Source organism: Podarcis muralis, chromosome 6, assembly GCF_964188315.1.
Source record: "Podarcis muralis chromosome 6, rPodMur119.hap1.1, whole genome shotgun sequence".
NCBI lineage: Eukaryota > Metazoa > Chordata > Lepidosauria > Squamata > Lacertidae > Podarcis > Podarcis muralis.
In genome coordinates, this window is record NC_135660.1 from 39,086,164 (window position 1) to 39,109,968 (window position 23,805).

At 41.9% G+C, this 23,805-nt stretch overlaps 1 protein-coding gene across 1 annotated transcript; it reads left to right on the forward strand.

The window, feature by feature from the left end:
- The first annotated feature begins 74 nt into the window (after nucleotides 1-74).
- On the forward strand, nucleotides 75-17,861 carry MSL2 (MSL complex subunit 2). Its single transcript, XM_028730800.2, has 2 exons — nucleotides 75-219; nucleotides 14,007-17,861. Exons 1-2 carry the CDS (start codon nucleotides 75-77, stop codon nucleotides 15,668-15,670), a joined length of 1,809 nt encoding a protein of 602 aa, XP_028586633.2. The 3' UTR covers nucleotides 15,671-17,861.
- Nucleotides 17,862-23,805: the final 5,944 nt, after the last annotated feature.

The following is a 23,805-nucleotide window of genomic DNA, read 5'->3' on the forward strand; positions in this document are numbered from 1 at the left end:
CGGCCTGCCTGCCCTGCCCGGGCGCGGAGCCGCGCTTTCTTCTCAGCCCGGAGCCGTCGGCCTCAGCGTCTGCGATGAACCCGGTGAATGCTACAGCCCTGTACATCTCCGCCAGTCGCCTGGTGCTCAACTACGGCCCCGGAGAGGACCCGCAGTGCCTGGCCGAGATCGGCAAGCTGCTGCCCTACTTCCGGCAGTCGCTCTCTTGCTGTGTGTGCGGTGAGTGAGGCGCTTTCTATTGTTCTGGGCCGCGGGCGAGCCGGCACCCTCCTTTTCCCTCCCTCCGTCCGTCCCTTTGGCTCGGGCTCGCCTCACTCGCTACACCCACTTGGAAATGGGCAGGGAGCAAAGCCTCCGCCGCCTTTTCGGGGAAACCTCGCTTGGCAGCCGAGAGGCGCGCGCGCCCCGCAGGGCGACTCGCTCTTCCCGCCCGAGAGTTGTGAAAGTCCCCGCGCTCCCCCCGCAGCCCGGCCTCCTTGAGACTGACCGGGGAATGGGCTTGTCGGCTCCTTGAGTAAATGCTGTCACTGACAGGGACACCCCGGGAAGGAGGGGGACACAGACAACAACAAGAACCCGAGTCACATGTCCCTCCTTTGCCGCTCTGTGGACGAGATGGGCTTCTGAAAACTTTGATCTTTTTATAACTCTTCCTAATGGGGTTCCATACTTTGCCTGTTCGCTCAAGCGGAATAGCCTATGTTGATTTGTTAGGGCAAACCTTTTTTTTTTTTGCTAACACCTTAAAGACCAACTGTGTATGCTTACTTGAAAGTAAGCTTTATTATGGTCCTGTACTGCCAAGTAGGCGTGCGTAGGATATCAGGCGAACACTTTTAGTGTGGCGTAAGTTTAGACTGAGGATGAGAATGTTTTGCATATGTGTATAGTCGGTCTGTTACTCTGTGAAGTTAAAAGTTTTGGCAGTAGTGCATTTGGCAAGCTAAATATGTAATGTGTGTTTGCTTTGTGTAACAATGCATTTGAAGTGATATATATATATATATATATATATATAATGTTCACTGAGTTGGTGAACAAGGCAGTAGAGCTTGAGGGAAAATGTTGTATACTGTGAGGGAGGGATAAGGTCATCCCTGTACTGATGGTGTTCAGTTTGTTTTGATAGTTGGATAACAGACGTTCTCGTGAAGAAACACTCTAACCAGAGTATTGCATTGTAAGGTTGAGCATAGGAGTACAGACTTCAAAAAATGCAAACAGTCTTAAATTGCATAGGGACATTGTAACATATTCTTTAATCACTCTTTATCAATGTTCTGATATCTTCTGGTCATTGCATCTCAAAATTAGCAGAAATAGGTTAAATATTTTAACTGCTGCCTTTTAGAACAGAGTTTGTGAGATTGCTTTTTGCAAGAGGGAACAAATTTTAGACTGTGTGTCAGGTCCTTAGCTCTTCATTCACATATTCCTTTTTTTAAAAAAAATATCAATTACATTGAAGGTATTAATTTAAAATAAAACATAGCTTCTGAAGTTCATCTCCAGTGAATAAGTGAGTGGAGCTGACTCAAGGCACCATGGCATCTCAGACAGAGAATTCAGGTAGCTCCTAGTCCTCTGCAGTGCATAACTTGTCATTCCCAAACTTAGTCGACACATCCATTTCTTATTGCTATGATCAAGCATTCTATTAAAGCCATTGGTTTACATTGAATTAAACAAAGTTTAACATAAGTTCTGTGTTTAAACTCTGTTGTGAAAGAGGAATAATATGGGTGATTTTCTACTAACATGTCCTGTCAGTACAAGGATTTATGCTTGTGTAGTGGCAATCCCTCCCCCCCCCCCTTTTGCTCCAGAGGGTTGGAACACCTAGAGCAGGTTTCAGGGTTGTGTGGTGGGAGGAGAGGGGGGAAGAACATTTTGTTGCACGAGCAGAAATAATTGTACTGGCAGAATGATTGCCATAAAGCTATGTTGGATTTCACCTTATATGGTTAAATACCTGTCCTTTTCATTATGTCCATGGAACTCTTTGTACCTGAGGCAACTGATTCAACCTTGTGATAGGGCTGGCATTTGACACAACTGATACATTGGTGAGAAAATCTGGCAAAGCTAGCACATGGGTCAGTGATCCTCAACCTTTTGGACTTGTGGGTATGTGGAATCCTGAGAGAATTTTGTGGGCACTAGTCTCAAAATAGCTGCTGTGGGGCATGGAAAAAGAGAAAACATGGAAATTGGATTAAAAACAGATCCTCTTGTATTTTCATGATTTTTACATGGAGCTTCCCCTAGGACACCATCAAATGATGGATGATATATGTCTCCTTGGATTGATCTATAAGAATATTATTGTTGTTGTGTTGTTGTTGTTGTTGTTGTTGTTGTTGTTATTAACACCTGTATATATCTCAGAGCGGTTCACAAGATAAAATCACAATGTAAGAACACAAAATACATAATCAAAATAAAAACAAAAAAATGAATACCCCCCCCCCCATTTTAAAACGGCATTGGATGTCAGTCAGTCAAAGGCCTGGTTAAAGAGGAATGTTTTTGCCTGGTGCCTAAAGGTCTATAATGAAGGTGCCAGGTGAACCTCACTGGGGAGAGCATTCCACAAACATGGAACCACTGGAAAAAGGCCCATTCTTGTGTTGCCACTCTCCAGACCTCTTGTGGTGGAGGCACATGAAGAAGGGCCTACACAGATCCAGTGCTTGTCACTGCCACCATGGTACAAAATAGAGATCTTCAGAACAAATCCATGTCCCATGGTAGCTCTGGCAAGCACTAGATAGTTGGTTTTTACAGTGCAATCAGTAGAAACCAATATCTGCTGTAATTTAATGATGTTTCATAGGGATATCTTTGGGAGAAGAAAAGGCTAAGAAGTAAACAATACACAAATCCAGAGTGGAGTCTCTAATAAGACAGTTGGATGGTGTTTTGTATGCCTCCTTCTGGCAACTCCTGCAGCCAAGCTGGTGCCAATCTTATTGCTTTACTTTTCTTTCGACCACATCAGTGAGGCCTAGATGGGGGTCTTGTCTGGGCAGCCCAGGACCTCCATACACACTGCCCAGGCTTGCACCTGGGGAGGTCACTTCAGTGCTGCTAATGCAGAGGTTTGACTTCATCCCTGGAGTCATACTCCATTGTCTTTTGAGACAGACAGATGCCAACATAGAATCATAGAATCAGTGTTGCATGGAATGTAGAATTGTAGAGTTGGAAGGGACCCTGAGGATCATCTAGTCCAATCCCCTGCAATGCAGGAATATGCTGTAGTCTCATATGGGGCTTGAACCTGCAACCTTGGCATCATGCTCTAACCAATTGAGCTATCTAGTTCTCCAAAGGGCATATCTTGTAAAAAATGATTCTTGCAATGGAGCCTTATTTTTGTTCCACGATGGCACATCCACCACGGTTCACTGTTCCATCATTTTGTGGATAGCCTGAGAAGGGAAGGGAGAGTGACCAGTGAGATGGGAGGGGCATGTTTAAACTTTTGATAGATGCCAGAGAGCAAAGAGAAATTGATCTGAGAGCAAGAAAAACTCTTCTAGACATCCAGTTTTTGTTTCTGTGGGTTCAGGTGCTCTTGCTGGCACAAACCTATTGGAAATGAATATACAGTGGTACCTTTGGATGTGAATGGGATCCGTTCAGGAGCCCCATTCATATCCTGAAGTGAATGCAACCCGTGTCTGCGCGTGCGCAGGTCGCGATTCACTGCTTCTGCGCATGCACGTGACGTCATTTTGAGTGCATGCGTGAGCGGCAAAACCCGGAAGTAACGCGTTCCGTTACTTCTGGGTCGCTGCGGAACGCAACCCGAAAATGCTCAACCTGAAGCAATTTCAACCCGAGGTATGACTGTAAAAGCACAAGACCAGACCAATGTAGGTTAGCAATAACCCTGACTGGAATCACTGGCGAAGGAAGGCGGGTGCGGGGTGTGTGGTATGCACCGGGTGTCAACCATGAGGGTGGGTGACATCGCCATGCCATCCCCCCATGCTCACTGCGTGGGCAGCTAGCAGCGCCACCCCCACTCTCCTGGTTGACGGCTAGCGTGCCCCTCTCACGCTCTCTGCGTGGGCAGGTAGAGATGCTTGCCATGCAGGCGGCTAGCCCTGCCTCCACAGGCCCGCGCCTCTTCGGGTGCTGGGGCAGGTAGCTCCGCCCCTGACTGGAATACATGGTGTATTTTGATTTACTGAGATTCTGTTACTCCATTGCTTGATGCAGAAACAGCTGGCTTGAATTTGATTGTAGAAAATTACTTTTTCCATTGTAAACCAAATGCTCTGTGGTCTTTTCTGAAAGTAAATTTTATTCCCTATCTACTGTAGGATTGCTTACTAAACTTTAAATGCTTCAATTTTGGAACCAGTATGAACATTCTGTTTGATGTTGCTGACAGGATCTAGTTTAACTGGATCGTGCTTTTCACTGTTCGTCAAAATCCTATGTGGTCTCCTTTTATTGTGGTTGTTTTAAAAGGGCAGTTTCAACTGCTATATACTTGAAGTAATGCTCACTATGTTAAACATAGCTTCCATGTTTTTATGCCATGTTATTCCTTCTAGTCCACGCCAGTGGCAAAGGGTCAGGATTGAGGACCTGATAGATGGGACCGAGGGACCACATTTGGCCCATAGGCTGGAGGGTCCTGACCTTACCTTTGCTATAGGACATAAGAATAACAATTTGAGGTGTTTTGGTTCTCCTAGAATCATAGAGTTGTAGAGTTGGAAGGGACCCCAAGTGAGTGGCCACTGGCATTGGGCATGCTGCCAATAAGAAAGTTCCCAGGTATCTCCTTTTTCAAGTCTGTTAACACATTTTTCCCTTTTGTTCCAGATGGTTTCAAAGTAATTAAGTTGGAAACACTAGTAAGGAAAAGATATTTGTGTTGGAGCTGGACATTCTGGTAGTAAATAGAAATGCATTGATTTTTATTAATGAAATTAAATTAGACATAATTCTTAGAACTGGAAGAACTGATAATTTGTATGATAGCGTAGCCATAATTGCTTAATAATAATAATATTATTATTTAAACCTCTCCCATCTTACTGGGTTGCCTCAGCCACTGGGGGTGGCTTCTAACACATAAAAAACATAATAAAACATCAAACCTTAAAAACCTCCCAATACAGGCCTGCTTTCGGGTGTCTTCTAAAAGTTGCATAGTTATTTATCTCCTTGACATCTGATGGGACGGTGTTCCTAAGGGAGGGCACCATTACTGAGAAGACCCTCTGCTTGGGACTGATTGGTAAAAAAATGTGTTGAATACCAGCTCTTCCCTAGTTTACAATGACTGTTCATACACAAACAATATTTTTATGATAGTTAACCTGGTACTGAACAAAGTCCAAGATGAAATAATGACTCTTCTGCAAATCATCACCTCAAACATGGGTTCAGGAAGTGCTAATCCATAAGTCTCTGCCTAGGATGCATGGTATGTCATGGAGATTTGGATGCAGTTTAAAATGTAAGGTGAATGGAATTGATGGCACGTTAGAACCAAATTTCAAAGGCTATTATTGTTACAGAAACACACATTGATTAAGCAGGATATAAATTTTAATAAAACAGAATCAAAGAATGTGCTCCTCTCTGTGAAATGAACAGTTTTGTTTGTCATTTGGTACAACTGTATGTCTTCCTGTAGGGGAGAGAACTTATTTTTTTAGCACTCAAAGGGCAATATTTTATATTTGGAATTATGAGGCTGTATACAGTGTTGCACAACAGTGGAATCCAATGCAACAATGGAAACCCTGCTGCAGAAACAAACCACAAGGCTTAGATTAACATTACATCTGAACAAGAATTCATGGTTTGTGTCTCTCCAAATAAGCCACAACTAAAAGCTAAGGTTTGTTCTTAGCTTACCCTTCACAATAAGCCATGATTTTACTGTTTATTGTGACATGTGAACAGGACCAGTGTGTCAGTTGCCTGATTTGCAGCATATGAACATAGCTTTGTTTCTAAGTGAATACATGGTTAATCTGTGATGTATTTAAAAAGACAGGGACGCGGGTGGCACTGTGGGTAAAAGCCTCAGCGCCTAGGGCTTGCTGATCAAAAGGTCGGCGGTTCGAATCCCCGCGGCGGGGTGCGCTCCCGTTGCTCGGTCCCAGCGCCTGCCAACCTAGCAGTTCGAAAGCACCCCAGGTGCAAGTAGATAAATAGGGACCGCTTACTGGCAGGAAGGTAAACGGCGTTTCCGTGGGCTGCGCTGGCTCACCAGATGCAGCTTTGTCACGCTGGCCACGTGACCCGGAAGTGTCTGCGGACAGCGCTGGCCCCCGGCCTCTTGAGTGAGATGGGCGCACAACCCTAGAGTCTGTCAAGACTGGCCCGTACGGGCAGGGATACCTTTACCTTTACCTATTTAAAAAGACTGGTGGTGTACCGTATTTTTTGCTCTATAAGACTCACTTTTTCCCTTCTAAAAAGTAAGGGGAAATGTGCGTGCGTCTTATGGAGCGAATGCAGGCTGCGCAGCTATCCCAGAAGCCAGAACAGCAAGAGGGATTGCTGCTTTCACTGCACAGTGATCCCTCTTGCTGTTCCGGCTTCTGAGATTCAGAAATTTTTTCTTCTTGTTTTCCTCCTCCAAAAACTAGGTGCGTCTTGTGGTCTGGTGCGTCTTATAGAGCGAAAAATACGTACTTGCTTGAGAGTTTGCTTCAATTGGTGACTGGGGGAAAAAAAAACTTTTACACAGAATGGAAGATTAGAGACAATTGCCTAAAATATATTCTAGGATTTAGAGTAATATGGCCTATGTGGAGCTGCACCATAACACTCCTACTCTACTGCATATTACCGGTATATGTGCGAGGGCAGAGTGATGTAGGCACATCTTGGGCATCTTGATCCCCAGATCTCATGCACCTCATACACTGCTGGTTCTGTGTTGTGGTTGGTAAATGAACTGGTTGGAATCCTGTGCTCCAATGTGTGAGAGGAGGGCAGTGTCAGATTTGTGTCGAGGGCTGTTCATTGAATGTAGTAGATATGACACCTTTTCCCCCCCTGTTAGTGGAAATGTGACCTCAGACGGTGGGGAGGATCCTAATTAACCTAGTGACTGCTATTCCCTTGCTTATTAACCTTTCAGTGTCATAGTTGCAACAGTGACAGTTTTGTGGTGATGTAGCATCAATTGTTACGTTGTTGCAATACATAGCTACGTAAACATGACAATTTAATCATGCTGCAAAACCCATTGTGTTAGTTGCAGCAGGGCTATAACTTCATAATGTCACAGTATCCTGCACAAGGAGGTTTACTGGTGGGTCTGTTTCAATCAAATGGGGCAAATGGAAAGTTTAGTGCTCTAGAGAAGTTTTAAAGTGGTGTTTGAGGAAGTCGATGTTCTCACATTGGTATCAGTTTTTAACAAAGCCTGGAATCTGTAAAACTTCAAGCTAAAAGAAAACAATACTGTATGAGCAATTAGGGGGATTGCATGCATAATAGGTAGCTTTCCTTTTGTTTCATGTGATGTAAGATATGGTGCGATATTTTCCATCAATATTGTATTTGTTTAAAAAATACAAGCTCCTGTAGTTTTAGAGGAAAATCCATCTTTTATTGCATGGTTGGTCAGTGTCTGCTGAAGGCTTCAAAACAAAATAGTCCCTTGAGCAGCAATTGAGAGGGGGATTTCTGTACTGCCAGAGTAGGCAGAAGGTAAATCCAGATCTACTGTAAAATATTTGGATGACACAGTAGATTGGTAAGGATTTCTGTCTCCGTCATTTAACAATGGCAACAGCAAAATGACCCTCAAAATTATACTGCTGAAATGAAGAAAAATCGAGTGGTGGGGTAATTAGAATAAATTATTGCATAGGATTGTGAGCTGAATTCAATTTTGGTACTCAAAACAAAATTGAACTCAGAATATTTCCGTTCTAAGTGTATATCTTTTGCAAATGGATCCACTTGGTAGCTCTTAGAATTCTAGTAAAAAACCAAAGTTGATAAGGCAAGTCTGAAGGGTGCCTACCCTTACTCCTAGATCTTCACTTTCCCTGTCTGCTAGGCTTGCGGCTCTCACATTTCTTTCCAACTTGACTTTTTCCAGTGTCAACTTTGTAAAATGCTCTTATTCAGGACTCAAATTTTATAACCAGAATAAGGATCATTTTTACAACCAGAATTAGAATCTGCATAGAAAACTATATAATATATTTTTAGGAGATGCTTGATACTAAATGTGAGTGTCCTGCACTGAATCTTACTACCAATTTTAAGACTGCTTTTCCTTAACAGTTGCCAGCTCCTTTCCTCTCACTTCCTCACTTTCCATTAGTTCCCCTCCTGCTACCCTTTTTAGGAATTTTCTCGCAAGTCAGCTCCTCAGTATGTAGAAGTGCTCAGATCATAGTGATGGCAGTCTCAAATGCCTTTCTCCTCTTTGAGTGGAATGCTGCTATGCTCACAGCTTCCTCTGAGGAAGGCCCTGAGAAATGTATGTTTGGGGCCAGAAAGTGTCTGGTGTCCTTACTTGATTTATATGCTTTCAGCTTTTTATTAAAGTTCCAACTTAACTTTGATACAGTGTACTGAAACAAAATTTTGCACATCATTCCTTCAGTCTGCTTTTAGGTCAGTGATGGGGAACCTCCAACCTGGTAGCCAGATTAGACCTAGCAGGGGTGCTATTGGCTTGTGAGGCCATTTCCTGAAAACCAAGCCTAACTGACAGCAGGTATGGGGAAAGTAAAGACAAGGGGACAATCAGGAGTCTTAAAGTACACTGAGGGAAGCTGCAGCTATAAGCAGTAATTGGCAGGGGCAGCAACTTCGCAGGAATCAACTGAATGAAAAAGTTTCTAATTGAACATCCCAATGTAGCCAGTCCATGCTTGCAAAGGGATCTTCCTTTCCAACCTGGCTTGAGTTCAAGCCGGACTGCAAAGGCAGAAAATAAAGAACTGGAAGCACGGTTAGAGTGCACTCATGTTTCTTTCCTTAGAAGCTGGCTAATTGATGTTGTGACAGAGAATTGTAGAGTTGGAAGGGACCCTGAAGGTCATCTAGTGCAGTCATACATAACTAAATCATACCTGGCAGATGATCAGCCAACCTCTGCTTTAAAAACTCCAAGGAAGGGGCATCCATATGTTGGATATTCCCCCCCCCTCTCTCTGTGTGTGTGTGTGTGTGTGTGTGTGTGTGTGTGTGTGTGAGAGAGAGAGAGAGAGAGAGAGAGAGAGAGAATCATTTGTTCTAGAAACAGACAAGTCGTTTCAAGAAGCAGCAGAAGTCTGAGATTGTTTTGATGCAAGGTTATTTTTTTGTGGGAACTGTTCTTTGGACATGCACAGTTTGACAGCAAGTACTGATAACTATGGTTCTGTGTAACTTGTAACTTGCTGTGAGTCTCTTGCTTGTGTCTTGTGGTGAGAGAAACAGAGAGAGTCTTGGACTCTTGTTGGACTCTAAGCATCCCTTGACCACAGCAGTGGTGAATGTCTATATATATTTGCTACCAATATGCTTTTATCCCTGTCAAGTAAACTTCTACACTTGACTGAATCTTTACGGTGTCCATGAGTGTTTATTGACTACTGTGTGTACCTTCAACCCTGAAGACACTTCCAAGGAAGGAGCTGCATTGAGATGCAACTCTGCTGAGTATAAATACAGGCACACACACACACAGCAAAAGTGATGCTGTACCCAATCCTTCTAAATCATCCATCAGAGGTTGATGGATTGATCCAACACTATATCCACCTCTTGTGGGCATTTGCTCCATCCTTCATGTGACAGCACTTTAGTTATTTGAAGATGGCTATCATGTCCCCTCTCAACCTCCTCTTTTCCAGGCTAAATGTACCCAACTCCCTCATCTGTTCCTCATAAGGCTTGTTCATCTTGGTCAACCTCCTCTGCACATGTTCCTAAACCAGATTATCTTGGTGGGATGCATGATGGGACAGCACCCACTGGGGAACTACAATGTGGCATAGCTCCCTAGTTTGTCCTCAATAACTGTTGGGATCTCAAGTCAGCTGTAATGTCTGACCATAGAGCGTGTTTGGTAGACCACCATGTAGACCAGGGTGGTCTATCCCATGGCCTGAGGGCCTCATGTGACCCTCAAAGCCTTTTATTGGCAGTCCTCAACAACATTTGACAACCCCACCCCCAGAAAAGACTCCCCACTGCCTTTCCAAAGCTAGGTAAAGAGGCATTGGGCTTTGGGAAGGTGTGTGGACTCTGACAGGGTCCTAGAGTACACCTGCCTCCTTCCCAAAGCTTAGTTTTCACTTTCCGAGCTTTGGGAAGGAAGTATGGGATTCTAGGGCCCTGCCATAGAGCCTTGAGTCTCCTTCCCAAAGCCTTGCTTAGCTGGCTAAGGGAATGCAGCGTGAGGGCCTAGGGTGTCTGTGTCTATGTGTATGTGTGTGTGTACATTTTTTGCCTCTCCCACCCCCGTGCACAGCCTGCGGGTTCTGTGTCAAAGTACGCTTGCAACTGACTTGGTATGAAAAATTGGACTACCCTGATGTAGACACTCTACCACATGCACTCTGGTTGGCAGCAGGAAATAGTGCTGGATCAAATAAAGGCAGTGGGCAGTTAAAATCAGTGGATAGTTGGTTGGGGTAATAATTGGCAACATCACAGCATATTTGAAGGTTATATTGGCTGCGGAGCAGCAAATTTGGTTAAATAACAGCAGAAGATTCATGATGATAACCTGTGGTCCACAGGTTGCCCTTAAGTGTGTTAAGTTGAGAGTTGATTTGCCTTCATTAAAATGTCAACTCTCAATTAGCAGGGTTTTGTTGTTTGTAATTCAGTGAGTCATTAATAGTAGTATTGTCTAAGATTGCTTCCAGCTCATTTATGCTCTTAGAAAAGTTAGGTATAGAGATTATCTGTATCTTTGTTCACAAAATCTCTACTACTTTTGTGGTGGTTATACTTTTATATACCGTATTTTTCGCTCTATAACACGCACCTGACCATAACACGCACATCGTTTTTAGAGGAGGAAAACAAGGGAAAAAACATTCTGAATGAAACAGTGGATGTATCATTTTTGTGCTTCATGCTGTGGCCACAGACATGTGATCTGATGGTGAATTTGGGGTGACCCAATGGAAAAATCCTGAGAATCCCTGTGGATCCATGCTTTGTAACCACGTTTTTGCACCATTGCAGCCCCAGACAACAGTGGGTGCGTGATTTTGGGGGGGCAGGCTGTAGCCATGGACATGCTATGTGATCTGATGGTGAATTTGGAGTGACCCAATGCAAAGATCCTGAGGATCCATGTGGACCCATGCTTTTTAACCACGTTTTTGCACCATTGCAGCCCCAGGCAACAGTGGGTACGTGATTTTGGGGGGGCAGGCTATAGCCATGGACATGCTATGTGATCTGATGGTGAATTTGGGGTGACCCAATGCAAAGATCCTGAGGATCCCTGTGGATCCATGCTTTGTAACCACGTTTTTACACCATTGCAGCCCCAGGCAACAGTGGGTATGTGATTTTTGGGGGGCAGGCTGTAGCCATGGACATGCTATGTGATCTGATGGTGAATTTGGGGTGACCCAATGCAAAGATCCTGAGGATCCATGTGGATCCATGCTTTTTAACCACATTTTAAGTGGGGAGGGAAGGAAAAACACAGAAGGGACAAGGAGCACAAGAGGGGTGTGCAGAGAAGCAGCTGGCTAAGAATGCAGGAGAGGGGTATAACGGGAGGGAGGAAACGAAGGCAAAAGTTTTTCCCTACCCAAGCCAGCCAGCGCGCGCGCTCTCTCTCTCTCTCTCTCTCTCCCTCCTGCATGTTTTCACGGAGAGAAATTAGAATGAAGGACGCTCTGCTTTCCCCTCTGCTTGCCTGGAGGGGAGGGGCTTTCCCTGCTTTTTGTTCCGTTTGAGCAAACACAGCAAGGAAACAGAGGAGGGTGGGCAGTAAGACCCTGAGGCAGAATGCAGGAAAGCAGCCGCTTCCTCTTTTCAGGTTTCCCTTCTCCAAGACGCGCGATTTGATTTTTGCCTGATTTTTTTTTTGCCTCCACTCGTGCCAGTCGGCTCCAGGGACCACACATTCGCTCAATAACACGCACAGACATTTCCCCTTCCTTTTTAGGAGAAAAAATCTGCATGTTATAGAGGGGAAAATATGGTATGTAGTAAACTGGGATGGAGATTGGGCTCCGGCATTGCAAGCTGCTAATAAGCCAGCTTTCTTTAATAATTATATTGCTCAACTTACTGTTGGCATTTAGTAAATGTACTGTTTTCCCTTAAATTAATAACATAGTGGATGATCGTCTGTTCCTATGTGCAGAAATGCACATGTTCAAGCTGTGTGTGCACAGGAGGGAGGATGCAGCAGGAGACTGAATTGTCCCTAATTGATTTTTGTGCGTATACTTGCATTTTTTCTTAGCCTGCTGCTTCTTTTATTTCAAGCTCTTCTCATTTTAATAACTTGCGGTTTCATTTATTGTTTATTTTTCTTCCTTTCTTTGATACAGAATAGGTAACTGCCTTTGTTGTATTTTCTGAGGAAGGGTTTCAGGTCCTTTGACTTGCACCATCAGGTTCTGTATATCTGTGTTTGTTTGTGTGTGTGTGTGTGTGTGTGTGTGTGTGTGTGTGTGAACACACACTATATGATACACACAGGCCATTTTCAAGCATCTTTTATCATTTTGCTCAGATGACTGCTATTTCTTATTGTTTGTTTAATATTAATTGCCTAGCTACACTTTATACTTGTCACATGTGAGCTCTTTTTGTAGAGTATTCTGAAGGATTCCCTGCCAAGAGGCAGAGAGCAACATTAGAGGGGATGGTAATTTCTTTTTGAAGGTACCGTAGATACTACTGGCTCTTTCTGTCTCTCCTCTCCTCTGCCTTTTCCCTCTCTTCTTAGCTGCTTACTACATATCCCTATGATATGGTTAGAAGAGAGACGAACTGTGGAACTTAGCCACTAAGTGAAGAAAGAGCAACAATTCATCCTTCACTGTTTGTGTGATTTCTGCCCCTTCCAACTCTCTGTCCCCTTGTTGTGGACCCGTTGGAACTCTCATCAGCTAGAGCAGCCTTGCATGGTGGGACTGCACTCATGGGGTAAGCGTAGCGCATAGCAAAGCTCCATGTGAAGAATTTATGAGAACGTTTCAGCTTTATATCACAACTATAGCTAAAGTATTAAATAGCAGGTGCAGGTATCTTTTGGTTGACATGTTGAAAGTATTGAAAAGCCGATACATCTGATAGCTTTTCAGATGCGTGTGGTAATCTCTTTCTTACTGTCTCCTGGTTTTTGAGCTGCAAGTTAGTGATTGAGTGAAGGAAGATGTGGAAGTGATGATGGACAGACCTTGTATTCTTTGTGTTATTTTTATAATTTATGTTTGAAAAAAGTGATTTAAAAAACATATGTAAATCACCCAATTGTTAATCTCTGTTGACAAAACTAATGTGGGAAGTAGCCCTCTGTTCTTCTTTTCTTACTTGTGACTCAATGTTGTGTTTTTCCCTTCCCATTTGAAAATAGGATTGGTGAAAGTCAGTGAAATTCTTAATTCAAAAAACTTTCAGTTCTCCAGCAGGGGCAGGTACATTTCTGCTGCCAAGGTATAAGTATATTAAAAGAGTTGTGCCACCTTGCTGAATTTACTTAATTTTTGCCAAAGAATTTACAATGCCTTGCCCAAAAAAGTGCAGGGCATTTTTCAAGGGCTTATACCACTCTAGTAAGCACTAGTTTGGTGCAACTACCAGAGAACACATGGAAGGAGCGGGATTTGATCAGTCATTTGCTGATGGTTGCAAGAATTCTGTATTATGAGCAAATATTTGTCAATGATTGCAGAAGTATAGAATCTCCTGGGCTTTGCTTTAATTGTAACAAAGCCAAGTGAATATGGTGGAGCACTGAGAGTGAGAATATTTGTTTGGTGACAGATCTGAGTTTTTAAAATACTTTTTTTTCCTTTTCATTTTAGGAGATCTGCTGCAAGATCCAATTGCACCCACCAATTCCACATGCCAGCATTATGTATGCAAAACCTGTAAGGGCCAGAAGATGATGATGAAACCATCGTGTAGTTGGTGCAAGGACTATGAGCAGTTTGAAGAAAATAAACAGTTAAGCATTCTAGTGAATTGCTATAAAAAACTATGTGAGTACATTACACAAACACCACTAGCACGGGATATTAAAAAAGCTGCTGAGACTTCTCCAGATCTATTGACTTTGCTTAAAGATGGCGCTGCACTCCATGAAGATACAGAAGAAACATCTGATGAAGCCGTTGCATTGTGTATCACACATTCCCCATCACCTTCAACCTCAGAGCATGCTAATGAGCCTCCAGCATGCCATTCTTCTGTTCCTGAAAGCACACATGAGTCTGATGTGAAAGGCTCCACTATTAATGGGTTGCCCAATTGCAATGGGCTGTCAGTAGATAAAATTGGAGCAAATATTCCTTCTCCTGAACAAGCAAATACAGTTGATGTATGTAGCCCTGCACCGTGCATAGAAACTGACGATAATTCTAGCAATCTTCAGCCTGGCCAGTGCTTAAAAAGTGACGATATTTCTAGCAATCTTCACCCTGGACAGTATGTAAAAACTGAAGCTATTTCCAGCAGTCTTCAGCCTATCTGTGATGCTGTTTCTCCTAGTGACTTGTGTGTGGCAAGCAGTGATACCTGCAGTTTCAGCAAAGACACCACCAAACCTGGTGATTCTCTTCTACTTAGTGTTGAGGAAGTACTACGGAGCTTGGACTCCAACACAGAGGTCTGTGGTCCTAATCTGCAACATAGCTTGGAAACCAATATATCCAACGGCCCTTTTTTGCAGCTTTGTCCTCCGCCTCCTAGCCATAGCATGTTCATGTCAATGGGTGCTTCACCTTATGGGATTTCATGTACAGCTGTGACACCGAAGGCGGTAAAATTAAATAGAAAGCGATCGCGTTCCGAAAGTGACAGTGAAAAGGTTCAGCCTCTTCCCATTTCCAGCATCCTTCGTGGCCCAACGTTGGGAGCCTCAGCCCCGGTAACAGTGAAACAGGATACAAAGATGTCTTTGCAGCCTGTAGCAGCTGTACCAAATGGAGGCACCGCTCCTAAAATAGGCAAAACTGTACTCTTAGCAAATAAAGGCATGAAAAAGACTCTAGACCACACCGCCAAGAAACCCCACCCGAAATCCAAAACAGGAATGCTGAAAAAATCAAGAGCTGGCAGTCATGTGCCAGGTGGTCTAACAAAAACGGTGTACAAAAAGCCACAGGAAAAGAAGGGGTGCAAATGTGGTCGAGCCACCCAAAATCCAAGTGTTCTTACATGTCGTGGCCAACGCTGTCCTTGTTACTCGAACCGTAAAGCTTGCTTAGACTGCATATGCCGTGGCTGCCAAAATTCCTATATGGCTAATGGGGAGAAGAAACTGGAGGCATTTGCAGTGCCAGAAAAGGCCTTGGAGCAGACTAGGCTTACCTTGGGCATTAATGTGACAAGCATTGCTGTGCGCAATGCCAGCACAAGTACCAGTGTAATTAATATGACAGGGTCACCAGTAGCAACGTTTTTAGCTGCCAGTACAAACGATGATAAGAACTTGGACGAAGCTATAGACATGAGATATGACTGCTGAGTCAATTTTTTTCTTTTTGATCTTTCTCTCCTGCCTTTGGTAGGGGGACTGCTATAATTTTGAGGGCAGCTATGGTTCTGTTTAACTTGCCGGAGCTCCTGCATATAGATCACTTGTATCAAGTGTTTTTCATTGCTATGTTGTGTGTTAGTGTCTGGGAAATAGTTTGACGGTAATTGCGGAGTTACCCTGAAACTGTCTTTAGTTCTTACAGCACCTCATAGTTTCAGATCAAATGCTAATGTAAATGATTTATAATACACAATTACTTTTGGGCAAATATTGACCTTGTACCAGTTCATGCTTTGTGCTTAATCAGAGATTGATTGAATATACAGCAATGGTTTCTAGTCAGTCCATCACACTTGTAATTTATTATGTACCCATGTTTAGCGTCAGTGTCGCAGGAAATCGGCGTCAAGCTCATGCTGCAGTTGTAGTAAAAATGTCACAGCCAGTCTTCTAAGACCACATTATTGTGGATAGGGAGATTAGTAATTGAGCACTTTAAACTTGTTCAAAAATTAAAGTCATTTTAATTTTCCATCTAGTGTATGCTGTCCTGAAGCAAAGAAAACTATGAAACTGGGCCCTCCTGTCAGATTTGAACACTCAAGATTCTCAAATATATGTTTCTTTATCTCTAGAGTAATATTTCAGAAATAGTAATAGAAGTTGCATTGTCATGAAGCAGCCTTTGAAGACTTATTATTATTATTATTATTTTATTATTATTTTTGGAAGAATTTGCAGATTGATGTCACTAGTCTTTTGCATTATGTGTCATACTGTAAACGCTAATCTTCAAGATATTATTGTGGAGTTCATTATGAAATAGGTAATGTATATTTTGGAATGTGCTAGTTAGCTGCAAAATAAAAGCAATTTCATTCTCATGCCAAAATTACTGAGACATCATTGTATATGTTAGTTTTTAGCTGTTGGCAAAAGCATACCTCCTCCCGCTTCACACAAACATGCTTGGAATAATAGCAGCATGATGACACTGTGAGGGCATTGCCTTTCTGCTGAGGTCCTCCCATGCAGCTACTACTTCAAGATCCTAGTGCCTGCTTCCCCCAGCCTTGCTTGCATAAATCTGCTCCTATCCAGGTGGAGTCCTGGATGGGATTAGACACCAGCTGGATGCACCAAGATGAGACACAGCAGGGCATTGGTAGAAAGTGACTAACATGCTGCTGTGTGCCCAAGTTTGGAACAGCAGGGATGTGCCAAGCATGGAATTGGTGTGGTGGATGTTGCAAGTTAATCTTGGAGCCCATCGGAGCTGTTTTACCTTCTGCTCCACACACAAGCTTTTGTCTTTAGCTTATTTCCAATTATACCATGAAAGAAACAGCAAACCGTAAAGTTGAAAATATACCACTTTGTATCATCCTCCTATTGTTGAGATGTGTGCCTAGAACTAGGTTAGCCAGTGTGGTAGCATCCAGATGTTAGATTGCAACTCCCATCATTCCTGACCATTGACCACGCTGGCTGGGGCTGATGGGAGTTGTGATCTACATCACCTGAAGGTCACCATGTTGGCTACCTCTGGTCTAGCATGTAAGTTCCTCAATTTGCGTATCTATGGGCTGACTAGAATGGAAAAGATTACCCTGCTATTTTAAGGACAATAGTTCAATAACCTGTTTGAAGGGAAGTGATGCCAGAATTTCTAAAACTCCTTTACATTTGCCATCTAGTTGTTCATTAAGTGACATTGCCAGGGAATTATGACATTAGACACTTTGGATTGGGCACAAAGCATGTACAATGATGGTTACTAGGTCTGAAAAGTAAGCAAAAGGTTTTGGACACCAATTGGATGATGCCTCCTTTTTGTTCTGTAGTGTACCATGGTGTCATTTTATGTGAATGTGGTCAAATAGCGTTTTTGTTGGCTTTTTGGTTTGTTTCCCCCCTGTCTTTTCTGTGGGTAGGGCAGGGTGTGTGTGTTTGGGGGGGGGTTTAAAGCCATAGAAAGAAGGATGTGATGTACGTGTTCCGTATGTACTTTTTTTGTTTCTGTTTTGCAAGAAGAGTTGAAAAATATTTTTGATAATGAGAGTAAATGGTGGAAAATGCTCTTTAGTATTCTCGTCTCTTTTTTTTGCCAGCCCAAACTCCTGAATTCTGTGTTTAATTTTGAGGTTTACTATGTCCTATTAAAACATAATTAGTTAAATATTTGTGATTTTTGTGTGGACCAAATGGGATCTGCCGTTATCTACTTCAGTGTTCTAACCTTTACTTATTAGTGTAAATCCAATTATTATTTCAGTATCTGTAAGAAGACTAATCAAACAAACCAAAAGCCTGGAGTGCTATTCCCACTGCCTGGGTATTTTCTGCAAATGTCTGTAGAACTGTTAAGTTTTTTTTCAAGACTGCTACTAGTATAGTTCTGGAGCTCCAATATGTCATGAGTATGCCTTGGTCCCCAAATGTGGGAATGATTTCAATCTATCTCACAGCTATACTAAACAGTATTCCAGTAGCTGGTGATTAAAATCAACTGTTCTTTGGAACTGCTTATTGGAGATTCCAGATCTTTAATGTATTGCTGGTGGTAAATTCAGGTTTGTTTTAAAAACTAATTTTCTTCTACACTGCCAACATTCTTAAACTGTGTATTAAAAATTGAGCTGATTAATAAATGCCATTTTTTAATTTTTATTTTGTTAAACTACCCAGGGAAACAATTTGATACCATTTAATACTCTGAATACTTGGTTTCTAAAGGAGACTTTTTGTTTCATTTCATTAAAAGTTGTTTTGTTAATTTCCTGCAGCTTCAAAAATTTAATAAAGCAATGGGGATAACTCATGTTGGTAATAAGAGGACTGTCAAATCAATGATCTTGCATCCCTATGCTTGGGTGCCATTTTTTCTATGTTGCTTCCTAGACTGCTTTAGCAAAAAGGTGCTTCTATAGTCATTTGCCAGAAGAAGTTGGTTGAAAAATAGTGTTTGTAAAGTACAACATAAGTGTTTTTCCCATAATAAAAAACACTTGCACTGCACTACAGAAAATGCCACGTAGGAAAATTACTAAAACCCAAGCATGGAGTCAAATGAAGAAGGCAGAAAAAGGCACTTTGGAGCAGCTGTGAGCACTTGAACACATGTTTAATTCTGGATTTAGGTATCGGACCAGGTTTGTGTGATCTCAGAAGAAGTCCAATTGTGCAGAAATCAAGATTCAGGACAGGCAAAAGAATGTACCTCTTTACGCAGCACACAGTACAGGATGTAGCCATGGCTTTAAAAGAGGTTTATACGAATTCATGAACGATAAGGTCATCAGTGACTATTTATGTTCTCCCTCCATTTCAGGCACTGCTTTTGAGTACCAGTTGCTTGGATACCCAGGTAGGGAGAATGCTCTTACGCTGTCATGGCCCTCTGATTGGCCACTTTGTGAAAATAGGCTGCTGGACGAGATGGGTTTTTTGTTTGATCCAGCAGGCATTTATATTAATATGCTCTTACCAAATATATTGTAAATACTTCAAAATCAGAAAGGGTACTACATAGGCATTATAGATGGTAGCTGAATCTCCCTCTTGAAGAAGAGTCGCTGCTACATTCCTAATTGCTCAAACGCAGCACACCTGCTACCCATTGCTATCTGAGCTGTAGATCCAGGAGACGTACTCCATGGTGCAATTTTTTCTCTAGGGCAGTGTAACCTACCTCCCCTGCTTGAGCCAAGACTTTTCACTGATTTGATGAAATTGAAGAAATTTAATAATTAAAAATACAACAGGGTGTTGCTAATATATTGGCATTTCACTCCAAACTAACATCATTTTACCCAACCACTGTACATAAATAGCAGGGAGGGCAAGAAAGAAATCTTAGATTAGGCTATGAGTGGTTATGACAACAGTTGCTCTGAGCATACTTCAGTAGGTAAAAACAGCCATCTCAAAGCAGTGCCGCCAATTCTGTTAGGTTCTTTGATGGTCTGGGATGCTGAGAGATGCTATAGTCCAGTGTAAATGGAACTGTTTAGTCATACAGGAATAAACCTGGATGAGCCTTGGTGTCACATAACGCTCCTCTTGCAGCACAGCCACAAGGAGATGTGAAGCATCTGCTTCCATTTTTAATCTCTGGTCTGTTGTTATATCCATCAAGGACAAACTGCTTAACCTCTGGTTTCTTAAAACAAGCCAGAGTCACACCATGGTTTCTTATCCTGGCTTGTTCCAAGAAACCATAGTTTAACCACAGTTCCCAGGTCTGTCATAACAAGAAACTCCAGTTAATTTAAACCTGGAAGCCTTGCTTATAAAGTCCTTTATCATAAGCTAATAGCATCTGCAGTTAAAGGGACACGGGTGGCGCTGTGAGTTAAACCACAGAGCCTAGGGCTTGCCGATCAGAAGGTCAGCGGTTTGAATCCCTGCGACGGGGTGAGCTCCCGTTGCTCGGTCCCTGCTCCTGCCAACCTATCAGTTTGACAGCACGTCAAAGTGCAAGTAGATAAATAGGTACCGCTCCGGCAGGAAGGTAAACGGTGTTTCCATGTGCTGCTCTGGTTCGCCAGAAGCGGCTTAGTTATGCTGGCCACATGACCCGGAAGCTGTACGCCGGCTCCCTCGGCCAATAAAGCAAGATGAGCACCGCAACTCCAGAGTCGGTCACGACTGGAACTAATGGTCAGGGGTCCCTTTACCTTTTTATCTGCAGTTAATGGTGCAGTCACAGGTAGTAATCCAACTTGACCAGATTTATAGAGCAATTCTTTACGTGCTTATTTGGGAAGTGCTTACCGGTGGTATGCAACTAAGTTTTATGGACCTAACTTAGAATGTTCATTAATTTCAATGAGTCTACCCTAAGCAAAACATAGTTGAATACCTTCCAGAAAGGAAGAATAGTATAATAAACATCTTTATTAATTTTCAGAAAACTTAAGTGACAATATGACCTCACATAAACATCAAAATGAAAATATAAATGAAAACAATAATGACAATGATAATAACCCCCAAATTTACATTCAAACATGTAATTAACCCTCTGATGTTGCATATCTCAGGTACGGGGAGAGCACAAAAGGAAATCGGTAAGTACAACCGAGCAACTACAACAGAGCAAGCAGTATCACAATCAAGGTAACGGTCTGAATATTTTTCTTCTTCACATGTTCAACAGTCCAACAACAGAGTCTTGTAGAGATTTTCACGACTGTAGACAAACGGTCAAAGTATAGAACCCAGAGATGAGTGTATGCCAAAGGAGGCGAGTAACTTTATTCTACTTTATAAACAATTTTTAAAATCCCTTTTGACCTCTCCACACTAACTGTCTGGGTCAGTTTTTATAGAAGTACAATTTGCCAGATTTCGTACCAATGCTCAGTATTTCCGTCTTTCAGATCCTTTCAATGTCTAGCCACATGAGATCTGGCTGCCACTAATAAATGGCTAACAATTGTTTCCATTATGGCTAACAAGTGTTTGTTTCCATTATAAGTGTAAGTACTGGCCTGGAAGGCCAATTGTGGCATGAGATGAACCCATTGGCCTGTGATGAAACTAAGTTCCTGAAACACTTGCACCCAAAATTCCTGCACCTCTTTACAATTCCATTACAAGTGGAGGCAAGTGCCCACATGTCAACTCCAACTTAGAGGGGAAGTCTGGGTACGTGTAAGATAATGTCCTTAGAGTTAAATACTGTCAGTGGAGAAGTTTTAATTATGCCTTCCTAGCAGTTGCTGCCAGGTATTTAAAGGGCAGCTTACACTACAATGTATTACAGTCCTCTTGATTATGATGTTAAGGCCATGTTTCCACAGTTGATTTTTTAAAAAAGATATTTAATAGTGTACAAACCGTAAAAAGAAACACTTTAAAATCTGGTACACAATATTTTTAAATACCAATGAACAGCATCAATTGCCATTTTTATATATTGGATACAATATCTCTCATCGCTATTAGACTATCAAACAGCTTTTGCTCAAATTGCATGAGCTGGCAAGTAGCACTCTTTCTTGACTGCCAGTTTCAGAAGGAATTAATATTTGAAATGCCGATGAAATCATGGGAGATAACCTCGGTATTAACAACCCTGCCCTATGCTTCCAGACTCTGAACATTGGCGTAGTAAAATGATTTATGATCTAGAAAAGTGAGTGCAATTTATGCTTTCAGAAAGGAGGGATATTTGGGATTCCTTCTGCTATGGTCTTTGAACTAACACAACGAATGCTGTTTTATTCTAATTCATGTTAATTCACCCAATAACCTGGCTTTCTAGTTGGGCTCACTGTTTCATTCTGTCTTCTAAAATAAAAGACTGATATCACATTTCTTATTTGGTTCACCTCATAATAAATCTCAACATTAAGGGCATCCCTTCCCGAGCTGGTTTAAGTAAAATGGATTTCCTAATCAATGGCATTGCTGAACCAAAGATAAATTTTCTTTCCTTTGCCATTTCTGAAGCTGCTTTTTGGGGACCCAAACTGGCAGGGTTTGAAAGAAATACAATAATGTTTTAAAAAATAAGCATCATGACTCCCACCATTAGACAGTCCATGATACTAAGATTGATTCTTCCCCATCTAACTACATGTTTATTAATTTGTTGTCACACGTTCCCATAACTGACTTTCTATAACTTAGATTCCTTGTAATATATATTCCCAAATACCAAATCTTAGAGTGACACAGCGGAATCTGAAACACTGAGGGAAGAGCTCTCCGAATCTTGGGCATATGTACCTCCAGCTTATTAAAATTAACTTGGAACCCATTCACTTCCTCAGAAGTGCGGAGCTCTTTTTAAAAGCTGTGTCACCACATTTAACGACTGAGAGGGGGTCAGGCTTACGTATATCAATGGCACACATGCCTAACAAATAAGAAGTATTCCAGATATTGACTCCTTTGATATCAGGGCTGCTTTGAGAATTGGCATTCAATGTAATAACTTGTGTATTGCAATCCTATGCATGTTTATTTTAATGATGCTCCAAATTATGGGATAAATGGGGCTTGCTGTTTTAGAATTGCAAGATGATTGGCATTAATGTTTTATACTAATAGCAATCTGTGTGTGACCAAAATGAAACTGACAAAAAGCATGCAATTCAAAAAAAATTCTTACATAATGAAGTTGAAATAGATTGGATTTGGCACAAAGACCAGAATACACACCAGTCCAGATTGGGTTGCTCATTTGCTATTCTGTAGCCTTGTTCTTATTCCAACTGATTAAATGTGGTAGTAAATTCTGTAGCGTACAACGTCACTTATTTCAGACTCCATTCTAAAACTTTTCTTTTTAATCATTTCTGTTTCTGAGATACAGCACATTAATTCCTATCTTGTGGGGGGAAATTAATGAGACTCACTATTTTTAAAAATATTTTTAATTGCAAAAAAGGAAATACAAAGGAAAATAGCTAAGGCAAAGCCTTGCCCAGCACAAGTAATCCTCGGACAACTGTGTCAAACAAGTTCCACAACTTTTTTGTGTGTACATCTTAGTTCCTGCAAACCTTAACACATAACAACAAAGCATGTTAAAATACATGAATAAACATTAATTACAAGCATTTCTCCAAATTATTTAGTGTTTATAGTCTCTGTGACCTTCATTAAAAAATATTTTTGCATAGACTTCACATACTGTGATATTCTTAGACCCAAGAGTTATTTTGGCATTGTGGATGAACTTTTTGGTCTTTTAAGGCTATATATTTTAAGCTAAACGCAAGATGCTCTTGGAGCGATCTTGGGAGAGCTTTTGTGTTAAATCCAGACAGTTTTGTCCAATTTTACAAAAAATCACTCTTTCCAATGAACCTGATACTCGGCTCAGCTCTGTGCCTTCTGCACAATACTGCCTCTCAGTGGCGGCCCAAATAAAGTAGAAAAATCAGTTACAAAGTGCGTGAGGCACCTCCAAAACATGAACACTGCCTAAAAACTTGATACCAATTGCAGCATTCATTTTTAGTAACCATGTGTCTCTCTCATCCCACTTTAACCAGTGGAAGACAAACTTTGTCCAAATAGGCATTAAAGGACATGCATCACCAAACAAGTATTGCTTGAGCAGTTTATTGAAAGGAATTTCTGCAATATAGCAGACTGAATTATAC